This window comes from Lycorma delicatula, chromosome 4, assembly GCF_047948215.1.
Source record: "Lycorma delicatula isolate Av1 chromosome 4, ASM4794821v1, whole genome shotgun sequence".
Lineage (NCBI taxonomy): Eukaryota > Metazoa > Arthropoda > Insecta > Hemiptera > Fulgoridae > Lycorma > Lycorma delicatula.
In genome coordinates this window covers 66,970,763-66,987,553 of record NC_134458.1, presented here as the reverse complement: position 1 = coordinate 66,987,553, position 16,791 = coordinate 66,970,763, and the positions used below count along the sequence as shown (strand labels likewise).

The 16,791-nt window shown below is 34.6% G+C and overlaps 1 protein-coding gene across 1 annotated transcript in view; it reads right to left on the bottom strand.

Annotated features, from left to right (window-relative positions):
* The window catches only part of LOC142322634 (uncharacterized), a 55,533-nt gene extending 49,647 nt beyond the window's left edge, over window positions 1–5,886 (bottom strand). The window contains exons 1-2 of the mRNA XM_075361712.1: window positions 5,866–5,886; window positions 1,990–2,074 (exon numbers count right to left, since the gene is read on the bottom strand). Of these exons, the coding sequence (XP_075217827.1) occupies window positions 1,990–2,074; window positions 5,866–5,886 (106 nt within the window). The remainder of the gene's footprint in view (window positions 1–1,989; window positions 2,075–5,865) is intronic.
* Window positions 5,887–16,791: the final 10,905 nt, after the last annotated feature.

Genomic DNA, 16,791 nt, shown 5'->3' with positions numbered 1-16,791 from the left:
CCATGGAAATAGCCATAGTAACTAGAACTTGAAATCACATATGTATTGTAGTAAAATGTCCAATGACATAATTTGTCACACAGGTATGGTGAGCAGACTTGACTATATTGACAGAAAGCACAACACCGGTTGTGAATTTACTTCAGATGATGTTTAACTGCTGCATATCATTTGTATTAATGTCTAACAGCTGCAATAATTAGTGCCACTTACAATTTGTCACCTCCCTTGTCACTATTAGGAAACAGCCTATTCAATACAATATTAAGAGAAATGTGACACAAATTGGCTTGGGTCAGTGCACTATAAAGCAGTACTTACCTTAAGATTATGTTTTAAAAGTTACAAAAGTAGATCTCCTAATTCATTTTTACATGTGATATTTACAATATGAATTATAAACAAAGAGAGTAAGATACAGTAATATCTGTACTTTATTAAGTATTACTACAAAATTTATTGTAAGATAATCTCTGTACTGAGCAGAATCCTCTTCAGTAACAGACAACTTATCTTGTTCTAAGAGATTCTGTTAACTCAGATTTTTCTATATTATTGAATTGTTAAACATAATTTAATCTGACATGAGTCAAATTTTGGCACTATTTTAATTTAATAAAGGAAGAAAAAAATCAAAGTTGGTTTATTATTGAATTTTAGCACCTTCCATTTTTTTAAAATTGTTAATTCAATCCTTTACAGGTGAAAATAATAATAATAACCCATTTTTTTGAATGGCCTCCTCTTGCCTTTTATAGCCATCCCAACCTCCTTATATAAAACTATTAAACTAAACTAAATAGGGAAACAGGGAAGTCCTTTTTTTTTTTTAACATCCGGAACCACCGTTAGGTATTGCTGGAGATGAATATCAATTTTTGTAGCATGTGAAAATGCCATGCCCGACCAGGATTCAAGCCCAGGACCTCCGGATGAAAGGTCGAGATGCTGTCACTCGCACTACAGAGGCCGGCAGGGAAGTCCTATCTAATTGAAGAAAAGTTCACCAGAACAATACATAAAAACATTAATATGCTGCATGAACCAATGAGTATAAGAACACATGTAAAACAAGGAGTCCTAACAATATTTACAATTCTGCTATAGCTTAACAATTAAGACAACATACAAATATATGTAGTCAATCCTTAACGTATATAAATTTGGAACCTAGTTAGATAAATTAAATCTAGATTAGTAGCTTAAATCTAATGTCAAGTGAGATATGTAGCATCAAAATAAAACATAATTTACAAATCAGGACCAGAAAGGTGGTCAAATACAACATTAACTATACAATTCAAATAATCATCTTTAAACGTATCTAACCCTTTTCTTAACAGAATAAAGATTCTCACTGAACACTTTCTATCATTCATGTATAGAATCCTGATACTTATACTAGAGATATCAACATCGACAAGTCAATGTTATTGCTTTATAAATGAAAATAACTTTCTGTATATTTCTTCTAGATTCTAACGATGAAATGCCAATAAATTACATTCAACTTCATAAGATGTGTGGTGCACACTCAGCCCTCTATCGCATAACTTCCAAAGGAATTTTCTTTGCACAGCTTTGATCTTCAAAATAGTAATCTCTGTGTCATAATCCCAAATCACAGAACAGTACTCCAAGTGACTGATCTGACAAATATTGGGTAGAGGTACTTGATGGTGTTAATTTGCTTGAAATGCCTAAACACCCCAAAAAGCAGCCCAATATTTCTTTGTGGTTTCAGTGTGATGATATCCACATGTTGCATAAAAAGTAATGCCTAAATTACAAATTGTCTGTACTGACATATTACTTGGAACCCTATTCTATATTCGTACCTCACCAGTAACGCCTTCCTAGTATAGGTCATAATAACAGTTTTACCAAATTTAAGGGCATTTCATTCTCAATCGACCATTTAAGTATCTTACAAACATCTTCTTGAAGGGATAATAATATTAATAATAATAATAATTACAGATACTTTACCAGATTTAGTGAAAGTAGAGGTAGAACTATGCATTTCATTTGAATCGCTGTGGTTATTATGTCCACCTTTACGAGAAGCAAATAACTGCAAAAACAGAATGTTTGTTAAAAATGCAGTAGAATACAGTTTTTGATTTTAACTAACATGAGGTATAACCTTAGAAGTCTGAAGCTGACTACAAAAAAGCGGTTGTAAAATCTACTGTGATAGTATACTTTAAGGAAGCAGTTTAATTGAAAACAAGTAGTTCTATAAAAATTTCAAAATAATTATTACATTATAGTAATAAAAGACACAAGTTTTGAACGTATGATGTCATCGCAATTTTTATTTGATGTTTGCTGTCTCACAATTTTTCATGTAACAAATAAATTTTATGTTACTTCAGCAATAAACTATTGTTTTCCAAATTAAATTATCAGTTAAAATTTATTATCCAAACATCTTAACATTTAATATAGTACTTAGTCTTTTGTTAGTTACTTTTTATTGTCAAATTTAAAATCTTTCTTAAGCTACAATACCCTCACTCTTATTCATATAAATCATTTGAACTTGTTTGGATTCTTCTTTCTTGTAATTTGGTTTGACTTCACTAACACATAATAGTTCAAATTTTTGACAGTGATTCAGTAGTTCTCAAAATCAGGTTAGCTGGTCACTTAGTTAAACTGCATTATCAAATAATTCTTTCTATCTTCTTGTTTTATTGGTAGTTATTTTGAACAGTTTACCTAAGAAATTATTTTTTTAACTTACTATAAAAATTAAAAAATTGATTTAACAGACTAAAACCTATCCAGATCTGAAACACTGTTAGGAAAATACAATTAGTTTTCAATCTGTTTATTAACCCCAGGGCTAGTTGATTTAGAGGCAAATTGATATCTTATTTTTTCAAACATTTATATACCACTGTATCAAATAAATAATTTCAAAAATAAATATTTAAATCCATCAGATATAGTTCAAATAAAAGATAAGAACATTCACCTATCTGTAGCTCTCTCAGAGTGTTACTCCATCATCAGCAGAAAAACCTTAAAATTACACACAGTTATAAGTTAAAATATATAGTTAAAATTTAAAAATATAAACTAGGATCATAGTATAAACTTCTTGAATCTACCAATGGTATTTATCAAAATAGTCAAACATTATGTCAGGTCTACCAATTTAAACAATGTATTATCATATTCAATTTGATCCAGAATGACGGGCAGTCCTTGTTGCTGAATACAGGGATCTGAGATCTCGTTACTTGCATAAAGTCTGGACTGCGAAAAGTGACTCCTGGCATTCCTGTATTCATGAGCAGGAGAACATGGATCCCTGGGGCATGGTATATAGGATCTTGAAACACAAACAATGAAAGGACCTTCTTCTGTCTGCTCTCTCAACCAAGTTTGGTGTCATTTTGGATACTACTGAAATTTTACACAAATTATTAGACGATTTACTGCCTGATAATGAAGTTGGAGAGACCACATGCCATCTGCAGGTGCGGCAAAAGGTTGCTCAGTTCCCCGGAGATGCAGTGTCCTATCTGTAGCTATCTGTAGTTTAGATAGGGTCAAGGCCTCAGGCTTGCCCCTACCTAAACCACCATTATTCCATCCCTCCTTCAGGGGGGATGGAATAACAGCGAAGCTTCTTGTTTGCTCAGTTAGGATGAGTGTGAGAGTTGTCACACAATTGTTTAATACATTGTTGTTTGGTGGATACTTCCCTGTGTGTTGAAAGAAGAGGATTGTAAAATTGTTGTTTAAAGGTGGTGACAAGGATCCTGCCGTTACTTCGTATAGACCCTTCACATTGCTTCTGGTTATTGGTAAGGTCTTTGAAAAGGTTCTGTATCTGCGTATAAATGAGAAGTTAACCTCGCAAAGATTGTTGAATCAGTATGGGTTTCGTCCCGAAAGGGTACTGAGGACACCATACATCATGTGATGAGTGTGGTAACAACCAGTGAGATGAAATATGTGCTGAGGAGTTTCCTGGACATTTCCGAAGCATTTAATAATTTATGGTGGCCTTCTGCTATTAACCAACTCCAGAAAAAAGAGAATGTACTGTAAGTGAATTGCAAGTTATGCAAAGTTACTTTAGTCATTGGAATGTGCTTCTCCATGAGGGCAGCAATGTGGTTGGCAAGATGCTGTCTAAGGATGTCCTCAGGGCAGAGTGGTGGGTCCTTTATTGTGGGTGATGGAGTTTGATTCTCTCCTGTGGCTGAGGTTGCATCATGACTTATGCTGACGATGGGCTCCTACTGGCCGAAGGAAGCTCATGGAGGGAGGTTGAACTCTGAGCCACTCAAGCTTGCAGGGTTTGAGCTGCGAGGGTCATTAACATAAGATGATGTTTAGCTCAGAAAAGACCACGATGATGCTCTTCAAAGGTAGTTTGGCAGTGAGTCAGCAAGTCCGTGTTTCGATGGCAGGCCAGCATATAAAATATGTTCACGTTCAAAAGTACTTCGGGGTGTTTCTTGATGAGAAACTGCAATTTAAGAAGTATCTTCAATACATGTCGGAGAAGGCCTGCAATGCCTTCTTTGGTATTCGATATGTGGTCAATCCTGATTGGGGACTTAATTTTAAGACCATGAGCATTCTGTATAAAGGCGTGTGTGAGGCTATTATGCTATATGCAGCGCCTTTTTGGGCAGATAGGCTAAAATATAAAAGTTATCACGACATATTATCAAGGGCTCAGTGCCTAATATTGTTAACGGTATCAGGTGACAACCATAGTATTTCATTGGAGGTTGCAGGAGTGAAACTGATAGACTTTATTGCCTCTGAGAAGTAGCAGCGGTATGTTGCTAAGAAGTTCGGTGAGTTGATTTCGAATAAAGTTCAAGAAATTGAACAACATGGCAATGCCTTGTGTCAGGCCAGGTAGGATGAGACAGAGGGTGGGCGTTATATGCATGATATCTTTCCAAAAGTTGTTACTTTGCAGGACAACTCTTAGGTACACCCAAATAAATATGTGACACAATTTCTTTCCGGCCATGATGCTTTTAGGGACAGACTGCAGAAATTCAGCCTCATAGATTCTGCGATGTGTCCTCAGTGTGGACAATTGGATGACATCTACCATGATTTTATGAGTCTCGAAGTACGAGTTAATGTACTCAGAGACCATATGTCACCTTGATCTGATCGGGTTAGCGTTGGATCTCCGTATAAACTGGAGGAGCCAGGCCGAATGGACAATAGAGGCACGTTTTGTAGTGTACTTGGCAAAGGAAAGGATTGCTGAGGGGATCTAGAGCCTTGCTTGGATTTCTCTTGTATTCTGTTTTTGTTTTATAAATGATGTTTTTGTCCTTCATTTTGTTTTGTTTCAATGTTACTGGGTTATTGTTCTGAGAAACATTTTTTTGTTTTGTGTTGTGTTGAACTCACTTTTACCTTCTACAGGTAGGTAGTTCAGTTCCTTTGTTTCGTTAAGTCCTTTCAGTATTACTTAAGACTTGGTAAGAGTGTTTTGTTTTTAGCTCATTAAATAGTAGTACACTGATGGGAGTGTCACTTGTGGAATTCGCATTGGTGGCATCCTGGCCAAGGTGGACTGGAATCTATCAAAGAAGACTTCCTGCAAAGCCCGTAAGGGCTAGGAACAGAGGGGGTGGCAGTTGACGTCCTCCACTACGGGGGTCAGGATATACATGACACCATCTGTGTTATTAGTGTTGATTGATATTCAGTAATTATAATATCTAAAATTGAGCATTTTCATTAAAAAATATTTCATACAAGTACTGGCATTACTAACAAGTATAACTGTTCAATTTTTATTCAAAAAATCACTCTTAATTCATCACATGCATTTAAGTATGATATGTTAAATAACGAATTCAGTACCTGGGAAGATCTCTCTGACATTCTTTCATGGTATTTCTTTATGTCTGTAAGTTCTCTGATTATGGAAAACATACAACGATTAAATTTTTGTATTTCTCTCACAACTTTTTTAAAGTTTTGCTGATATATTTTTTCAAAAGATTTCACCCGTGCGGTTAAATCATTTCCGTTCATTCTTTCTTTCTCCTCCAGCAACTGTAATAGTAACATTAACTCAATAAAGATTATGCATAAATGCCTCATACACATTACTAAATGTACATGTATGTACTGACAGGACATCTTAATTTGTGTTTGCAGTAAAGAATTTCTGTATGTTGTAAATAGTAATAATAATAAAAATTACTTAGACTAAAGATCTTGATTTAAGGAGAATCATATCATATTTTAAAAATACTAGATTTTGATGAAAAAAGTAAGGAGCATATTTTTTTATAAAAATGTGGGCCACATATAGGAAAAATTATACTGGTATTAGTGTTTAGGAGCAGAAGGTTCAAGAACAGACAGATAAATAGAATAATGAGACACAAATTCAGAATAGAACTTAGCAATAGAAATAGTAGTGTTGATGCATGCTAGAGGAAAAGATTAAAAGAAGAAGAGTGTGACATAAACCCATTATCACAAGCATCAGCACAGAGAACACACAAAAGTTTCTTTTTTCTCAAGGCACATACATGCTAGCCTGAACCCAGTATCTTCATTTTTACGTCATTTAGAACTGAGAACAGTTTCAAATTTGTTACTTCATGACTGTTTCGTTAAAATGCTTTAATAATTAACCTTAATTATTAAGGGAGACTGTCCTAGGCTTGCTCATTATGCCATTGTGTGTGAAGATATAAGAATTTTGTAACAGAAGAGAAAAAAACTGCAAAATATTGTTTTATTTAGTTTTCTGTAAAATTCATCGTGAATATTAAATTCAGTGAAAAATTGTTCTAAAGAAAAAATAATGAAGTCTGTGAACAGATGTTTAACCTGTTTAACCATGTCATTGATATTTCTTAAGTCTTAATAATATTACTGTTGTTTCATTACATAACTTTCTTTCATTTTATATTCTTTAATATGGTAGATTTTTTCACAACATAGAGTTGTCAGCAAATATGCCAAAAAAAAAATGTTTTCTGAACTCAGGAATTTATGCTGAGATTTTTTACTGAACTCAGGTTTACAAACAATGAAGTACTATTAGACAAATTTACAATTTTATTCTTATGTTGTTTATTTATTTATTGTTTTTCATTTATTTTGTAAAAGTGTTTGTGAACAATTTTATAAATTTGTCACTATTGAAAAACCTAACAGAAAAACATTTAGGTAATCTTACTTTATGGAGAGGCCTGCAACTTATGCAGATTCCCTCTGTATTAAGTTTAATTTTGATAGAACAGAGATAAATGTGAAGTAAAAACACAAAGAAGGTAATTAAAGTAAGGTAAAGAAGGTGTTCGAAGGTAATTAATGGACATTAAAAACAACAAATACTGAAAAATGTTAGTTTTACTAAATTCAGGATGACAGATTTCTGGAACTGCCTGAGCACTTACACTTGATACCTCATTCCTTCAACCTTGAACTAGCAGCTGTGCGGTAAAGAAACCTTGGCTGCTGCATGTTTCACGTTCATAATTGTATCTTTCTGACAATTTTTAATATATTATTATACTTTTTTCTCTTTTCTTAATTACAGCTATCAAATTACCGTTATTCTTTTTTCTTTTTTTTTGTGATGGAGAAAGTAACAGTGGCATTAAAGAGCATTGAGAAAATGGAATGATACGAAAGCAAACATTTTAAAAATAATCAAGAAATTACCAACCTGAATAATAATCTAATCCTTTTCTGTAAGACTGTCGATCATTGCCTGAATAAGGTGAAGAAGTTAAACATCAAGTCAGAAGTTGTCTTGACTCCAACAAACTGTCTGACGGTAGGGTAGTCACACCGTCAGTTCTACAAGATATTATAATTGCTGAAATGGCAAGAATACCGTTGTCCAATACACGTCGCCCAGTCTACTGATGGAACGCTAGGATTGCCGAGCAGAGGAGGAAGCTTCAACTCTGTCATAGAAAGAAGCATAGGAAATTCAGGAACGGAGGCCCGGCGCATGAAATGGCATCAGTGGCATTTGCCGAAGCAAGGCGTACCCTCAATTATTTAATTAAGCAAGCGAAAAGAGACAAATGGAGAGAATTACGCACAGAACTCGATAACGATCCGTGGGGACAGGCATATAGGCTGGTCACAGGGAAACTGGGGCGACGGTTGCCTACCCTAACTATGGAGAATGCTAGGGCACAATTAAATGTCTTATTTCCGGTTGATGACCCTGGAATAGCTGATTTGATTGGTGTAATGGAAGAAAATTCACTCAGACCAAAGTTGCCGCAGCTATTGGAAGATTAAAAGACAAGAAAAGCCCTGGTCCAGATAACATACCAGCTGCAATCCTTAAAGGACTCATGAATAGAGTTCCCTGGGAAATCACAGATATTGTGAACTATGGAGTACAAAATAAACTTTTTCCTGACATATGGAAGGAATCCAAGGTAGTTGTCTTACCAAAAAAGGCAGTCGACGCACAGACTCTTACATACAGGCCACTTAGCCTTATAAATAATATCGGAAACGTGGCAGAAAGATTGATAACAAATTCAATTATGGAAGAGCTCGAAGGTAATGATGGATTACACAGGAATCAGTACGGTTTTAGAAAGGGCAGATCTACTTTACAGGCTTTGGACAAGATATATAAATGGGCCCACTCTACACGTAGCGGAACATGGAGAACGCAAAGAATACCACTATTAATTACGCTCGATATCCAAAATGCCTTTGGTACTGTCAAATGGGATACTATAAGGAATGCCCTGGCTAGAAGAGGCATTAGTAATTGGTTAACAGAGACAAGTTAGCGATTATCTGAACAACATATGGTGCACTGTTAACACCTTGGAGGGAAGCTTGAGACATCAAATTTTTGGTGGTGTACCGCAGGGGTCTGTCCTGGGCCCCTTGCTGTGGTTAATAGCGTTTGACGATGTTTTGAGACTGAATTTACCAGATGGAGTTGAAATCATGGATGGACGGCTATACTAATTGCTGCAAAAACTGAGATCGAAATTGAGACTAGGGCAATAGAGTCCTGGAGTTGATTCACGCCTGGTTGGGCGAACAAAGCCTGAAACTAGCTGTAGACAAATGTGAATACATTTCTCTAACAGGCAAAAGGCACATCAGAAACTTAGACTTGAAAGTGGGCAATTATCCTATATGTCGAGTTGCACAAACAAAGTACCTTGGAGTCATCCTTGATAAATCCCTGAGCTTCAGTCCACATATAGCTGACAGATGTGGTGCGGCAGAAAAGTCGTTAAAGGCTTTATCTGGAATATTATCTGGCAAGACTGCTCCTAGAGCCTCCAGAAGAAGAGTCATAGCTTCTGCTTGCACGTCTATATTATTGTATGCAGCACCGATATGGTATAAGGCTATACATATTGCTAGAAATGTCAGGCGACTTCGGGGAATTCATCATAGACGTGCCTTGATCGGAGTAACAAGAGGATACCGTACCATATCGTACAAAGCGGCATGTGTTCTTGCCTCTGATCCACCCATTGAACTTAGGGTGCTAGAAAGATGGTTGCGTTGCCAAGGTATGGAGAAATTGCAAGCAAAGGACCAGATAATGGATAAATGGCAGGAAAGATGGAACCAACATCAGGGCGCCCTGTGGACCAAACGCCTTTTTCCAAGTTTAAGAGAATGGGTGAATCGGAATCACGGAGAAACCGGATACTATATCACACAATTGTTCTCGGGCCACGAAAATTTCCAGGCGTATTTCTTCCGATTTGGCTTGAGAAACAGCCCCAAATGCATGTATTGTGAATCCGAGGATACGCCTGAACACACCATTTTCAGATGTGTTAACTGGTATGATGTGAGTTTACGAGCTGGAATATCGGACATGGAGCCGGAGCAACTTGCGCGATTCCTCCTATTTTCTGATGAAAATTGGAGGAAATTTGAAAAATTCACCTACACTGTCATGAAGGAGAAAGAAGAGAAAGGTAGAAGAAGAGGATACTAGCAATTTGTCACTTCAACGGCATAAGACATCGGAATTATGGTGAATAATAAAGTTAAGACCGAGACCCGGCCTTGGTTGGGGTCCGTAACAGAATAGCAGGGGCGGGCTCCCTGGCTGCGAGGTTTGAGGCAGGCATAAAAAAGACCGAGACCCGGTCCCTGGGGTGGGGCTGGGGACAGCTTTACTGGACCTGGCTTCGTACCTGGGGATTTGAGGCAGGCAAATAATTAAAGTAACAAAAGATCCGACCGGGGGGGGGCGACCTGCCGTGCCGGAATTATAGCCGGTGGGCGGGAAGGCCCTCTTAGAGTATAAGGACACTCTCCCAGACCGAGTAAACTTAATTGGATAACCAGTCTGGCGGAGAAGGGAAAAAAAAGTCAGAAGTTAGAAAATTTAATTCAAAAATAGGAAAAATGAAGTCATTCAAATTAATAAAAATGAAATCAAAAACAATGTTACAGTTATAAGAATAGTAATAGATAGTATATATTATCAAAAAAGGTTATTTTTGCCTAAAATTTATTTAACTTTTGTCTTGAGTTAAGGTAAATCTATGCTATTACATAAAGAGGAAGGGGTTAATTTTGTGTGGAATAAACAAGAAAACTACCTGATCAATTGCAACCAAATTTTTTCCCACGTTTCTTGGCATAACTAGAAGGTTTGCAGATATATTTAATCTCGAAAAAACATTAAAAATAACAATAAAAAGACAATGCTTTACTGCCTCCGTACGTAGTATGTTGACTCTCCACTAGGCGGCGGGCTCAGGCAACAACTTTTTACCTAGTATATTGTCTCTCCGCTAGGTGGCGCCACCTATTGTCTCTCCGCCACCTAGCGGAGGTGGCGGATATGTAGCACAAAATTCAGTTTAATTTAATTAGGAGAGCGTAAGCTGCCGATAATTGTTAATTATAGAATATCAGACAATTTTAAATCGTTTCTTCAGTACATATAGTAGTTAGGTTAATGCAGTTGTAGTCGATTTCTCAGGTAATACTATAAATTGGTCCTGTCATATGCGATAAATATTTAATTATTGGAATTTATATAACTAAATAAATAAAATTAATAAATAATATGTAAATAAAAATACAAATATAAAATCTATATAAAAATAATCTACGCTCAGAAATTAAATTAAATAATCTGTAAATTAACGGACACTGGACTTCTTCTAGCGAGAGAGAGCGTAAAATAAAGCTTTGCTTTATTTTAGCTCTTATTTTAGAATAGAGAGTATGTATAGCTCCCTCTCCAGCTAAGTGGAGCTGCCCGGTGTACCACCATTGGTCCGCTCTGCGCCAATAGCAGCTAAAATAAAAATGTGAGCACGTACGACATGAGCACAAACCCATGCAACATCATTTTTAAAGAGAATGATTTTTGCCCCTCATCCTTTGTCAAACATTTTCTCGATAATGTTAGAAAATACAACACTTTATTTCAGATGACTTCTTTCGGTGCTAAACAAATTGAAGAAGGGAACATTTATGCCTACAATTAAAATTCAAAGTCAAGTTTACCATCGCATAGGAAGTTTATTGCCAGCACCTACTGTCGATCACCAATTTTTACAAATTTACTTCCTTTATGATGCTGATCAAACTTCTCTTTGTAATAATATTGTTCCAAATTTGAAGAAGGAACCAATAACAGCACTCCAGCAAGTTTTGCTGGAACATAATAATTTATTTAGAGAGTTTAAATGCAATATTGACAAGACACTTTTGGGTAACGCAGAAGATTTTAAATTAATAATTCATGCTGATCGTGAACCTGTTAATCAGCAAAGGGATTGCTACAATGCTCCAAGTACTAATGAGGTTGCTGTTTAACTGGTTGATGAAGATAAAGGACCTAGAGATATAATCTTAAGTTGTCATGACGGTCAAATGTAACGTATGCCTGAGCTTCATCGCTCTATGATCCTTTACTATATCCCCTTATGTTTTTGAAGGGTGAAGATGTTTATTATCTAAGTATTCCGCTAAATAATAATGAAAAAAATAAAACAGCATCCTGCATTTAATTTATGCTTATCGACTTATAGTTCGAGATAAAATTGATAATTTTTTACATTATTACAGAAACTTATTTAATCAATATGATGTTGACATGATGGCCAAAATGTCACTGAATTATTAGCCTTTATTCGTAATAAAAAAAAAAAAATTCGTGCTGATGATTACATTCATCTTTGAGATACTGTGTAACAAGACACCATTGTTAATGCTAACAACATGGATCAAAATGTCATACTTCACTTACCTTTCACTGGTTCACCACAGTAAGTGCATGAGAATTCTCAAGAAGCTATGACATACGTGCGTAAAAAAGGGCGTCCAGATTTATTTATAACTTTTACATGCAATCCTGAATGGCCAGAAATAAAAAAACGAACTATTCACTGGTTAAAAATCTACTGATAAACACGATATATATCCAGGGTTTTCCATTTGAAAATGAAAAAACTCCCAGACCTTATTAACAAAAAAGAAATATTTGGTTCGGTCAACTGCTATGCGCTAAGTGTTGAGTGGCAAAAACGAGGCTTACCTCATTATCAGATATTGGTATGGTCAGTAACTAAAACCTGACGAAATTGATCTTATCATATCTGCTGAACTCCCTGACAAAAATGTTGACCCATTATTATAAGACAGTTTGTAAACAAATGTGTCACACGAACCGTGTGGTGTTATAAATAGGTCATCACCAAACGTGCTAATGAAAAATATTCTAAAAGGTATCCTTGAATGTACATTTGCAACACTCAAACTGCAGATAACGGTACCCGACTTATCGCAGGAGAAGTCCAGAGGACGGAGGTCATACAACAACTTTAAACGTGCAAAGTATGATAATTGATATTGATAATAAATGGATCGTCCCACACAGTCCACTATTGTCACATTGCTTTAATGCCCACATAAATGTTGAATTTTGTAACTCTGTGTAAGCGGCAAATATATTACCGAAGGTCCAGATCAAGCAACTTTTTCAAAGAGATAAATTGATTCAGTGCATTAATGGCAAATATATATATATATATGTACATTTGAGGCCGATTGGCGATTTTTTGATTTTCCAATACATCTACGTTATCGCACTACCACTATTGTTCACTTAGCGGCTCACTTAGAAAACTATCAACGTATTTATTTCACTGAACAAAATCTCAGAGTCCTTGAAAGTTCACAGAAGATCACTCTTATTGCTGTTTTTGAGCTTTGTCAGTCTGATGACTTCGCTAAGACACTGTTATATCCTTAAGTTCCTAGATCTATAATAATAACAAGTTTAGCAGAAGAAAGCGCGGAACTGACATTGAATGATTTCCTGAAATCAAAAAGGATGCTGCTCTGGGTAGAGTATATATAATTCATCCAAACCAACGTGAATGCTTTCGTCTGCGTATATTATTGCATAATGTTAAAAGACCTGCATCTTTTGATTACTTGAAAACTGTTGATGGTGTTCTATACTAAACATATAAAGCTGCTTGCGTTGCACTTGGTTCATTGGAAAATGATAATCACTGGAAAGACACATTTGCTGATGCTTCTATCTGTCAGTCTTTGACTAAATTGAGAAAAATATTAGTCTTTTAACATCCTGCCCAACTAAATGTACTGTGGGAAGAGTTCTAAAGACATTTTTGTAAAGATATTTTATATAAAATCATCCAATGTGAAACCAATAACGTTCAGATTACAATTTCAGATGAAATATTGAATAGAGGTCTCATTTCTCAAGTGAGAAATACTTATATGATTTCGGTTTACCAACACTAACACTTGATAATCAAGAAGCTATTGATGCTTATGACACCATGTTAAGACTTTCCTTCAACATTGATGAACAGAAAGGATTTGTAAGTATTAATCTTTCTAAATTAGTACCAGATCAACGTCAGGCATATGATGATTTTAATGACAGTGCTGCTAGCAACAACCCAAAGATTTTTTCTTAGCTGCTCCTAGAGGCACTGGGAAAACTCTCTTAATCGATCTGCTTCTTGATCAAGTTCGCTCAACTAAAAACATTACAATTGGTGTAGCATCATCAGGAATAGCTGCTACACTTATAAATGGTGAGAGAACTGCACATTCCATTTTTAAGTTATAGTTAAATGCTGCAACTGGGTAAGAATTTGTTTGTTTTATTTGTAAAAATGGTCCGCTTGGATAAATTTTGCAAGATGCTAAACTTATAGTGTGGGATGAATGCACAATGAGCTTATATTGAAGCCATTCATCAAACCCTTCGAGGTATTAGACCATGCGGTAGATTAATGGGTGGTATAACGTTCATGTTTGCTGAAGACTTTCAGCAAACATTGCCTATCATCACGAGAGGAACTAGGGTTGATGTTCAGTCATGCCTTAAATCATCACCCTTATAGAAATTTTCCCTCATTATTAAGTTAAGAACACTAATATGAGAGTTCATTTTGGGGATGGTGATGCTAAATTTTCCTTACAACTACTAAACAATGGAAATGGAACTTTTCCTCACAATGATAGTTGCATTTCTGTCGATGAAAACATTGGTACTGTTTGTGTATGCAATAGATGATCTCATTTCCAATGTTTATCTAGAAATTAGTAAGCTTTTACAAAAACTGTACGAGTGGTTTGTGAAAGATTTATCATAAATCCTCAAAATATTTCTCTGAATTTGAAATTAATAATATGATTTTAGAAAACGTTGAAGGGCAAAGCAAGGAATATCAATCTGTAGATTCTGTAATCAATACTGAAAAATTCTGGAGGATAGTGGACTGCATCTTCTTAGTCCACTATCCTCCAGAATTTTTGCATTCTCTTAATCTTGCAAGTTTTCCAGCTCTGGACTTTCCAGAACTGGTAATTTGGAAAGTTAATACATTCTGCAACCAGAAAATCAAAACGCTGTAAAAAATATCATATACCCGAAAGTTCTTTCAATTTAGTACTGTTAGAAAATGGGTTGGCTACATTTTAATCTCGGGTGAAGCCAAGACAGGGGTGTTATATATACATATATATATATAATAACATGTCATGAGTAATCAACTCCCAGCAAAAACTACTGAAGATAAACTTATGAAAATTTGTATAGACTTTCTCCTTATGGTGTAAGTGCATACTAAGAAAATTCACTTCGAAATTCAGAGTTTAATGGATTAAAATGGAGTAACAATGAATTTTCTTTTCTTTCATTTTTTTGGTAACAGACATAGGTATCAACTTAACTTTTGGTGTGGGTAATCTTAATATGAATATCTAAAAATTGATTTGAAATTCAGAGATTAAAAGTGTTAAAATGGATTTTTGATTTTTTTTAAATCCTGTTATTTTTTTAATTTCTCGGTAACAAATGAACAAATCAACCTGATTTTTGTTAAGTGTAATCTTCTTATCAATAAACAATTTCTAGATTTTTTAAATTCTACCATGAAAGGGGATAAAGAAAGGTAACAAAAATTTTGAACAATGATTTTATATTTTCTCAATCCCGACTATAGTAAACTAGATATTGAGTATAGTAAACTAGATATTGAGATATGAGTAGATTTGGGCTTGCAAATACTCTTCAAATAAATATTTAAAAACCATTTTAGGATTTTTTAATTCTGATATCTTTTAAGGGGTGCGAAGGTATACAGTGCTGTAGCTCAACCAACACAGCCATTGCCAACATAACTGTATGTGGACTGGCTGCACCTATATCTGGTTACATGACTAAAGGACATAAAATAAAAGAATTGACCACAATGGGGAAACGCAAGTGACCATATAGTGCAGACGAAGCTGCGATGAGGAGCTAGTATTATTATACAAGACAACAATGAATGAATTAGAACTGGGAGGAGCTAAATAATCAGGCCTTCAATAATTTAATTTTCTTTGGTTTTAAAAAAAAAATGGCAATTATGTAAGCCAGTCCTGGCCTGAAACAGAAACCAGGTTATTCTATAGGTAATAACAGAAAATCAAAGGACAGGGGCATTATAAGTTAACCTTTCTTTACATAATTAAATTGAAATAGATCTTTATTTTCTTTATAATTTTTTTTTTAGTTTATTTTTTTATTAATGAGTAGAACTTGTATCCCAGATTTAGAAGTTCTTTTATGTAAACTAAAGCAAAGAAGGATAACAGCAAAACTATTAACTTTCCAAACATTCATAAATTTGTTTACATAGTCATTTTTAAATAGACATACAATAAAATCATGTTCACTATAACATACTAATGAATTTTAATAAAACAAAGCTTTGTAAATTATTCACTATTAAAATATAACAACATACCTCTTCTGTAATGAAATTCAGAAAGCATATGATACTGTCAACAATTTTGTACTTCTTATGATCTTTTCTAAGTATGCAGTCGAGAAAAATATTCATGTTATTGTGGAAATTTTGTAAGACTTCTAAAAGTAGTTTTAAGTAACTTTTTAAAATTGTTTCAATCATTTCACCTAGGAGCTTCCATTCTCCTGATTTAGTACCTTTAAGTCTTTCTATCACCAGATAACATGTGTCAATGTAATCAAATCTATTGTAATAAAAAATTAAATACAAATAAAAGTTTAAAAAAAAATTATTTCATTATGATAATGTTACTTTAAAAAATTTACTGATATTTTAATATTATATTTAATAATTTTATTATTCATTTAACTGAATGGTTTTCTTCTATAAAATCACAAAAAATGTACTTGATCTTACAAATCCTCCTGAAACTTATCTTCAAGACAGCTTAAATCAAAGTATAAAAATTCTTAATGTAAAATATCATAAAATGAAGTCACAATGAGAA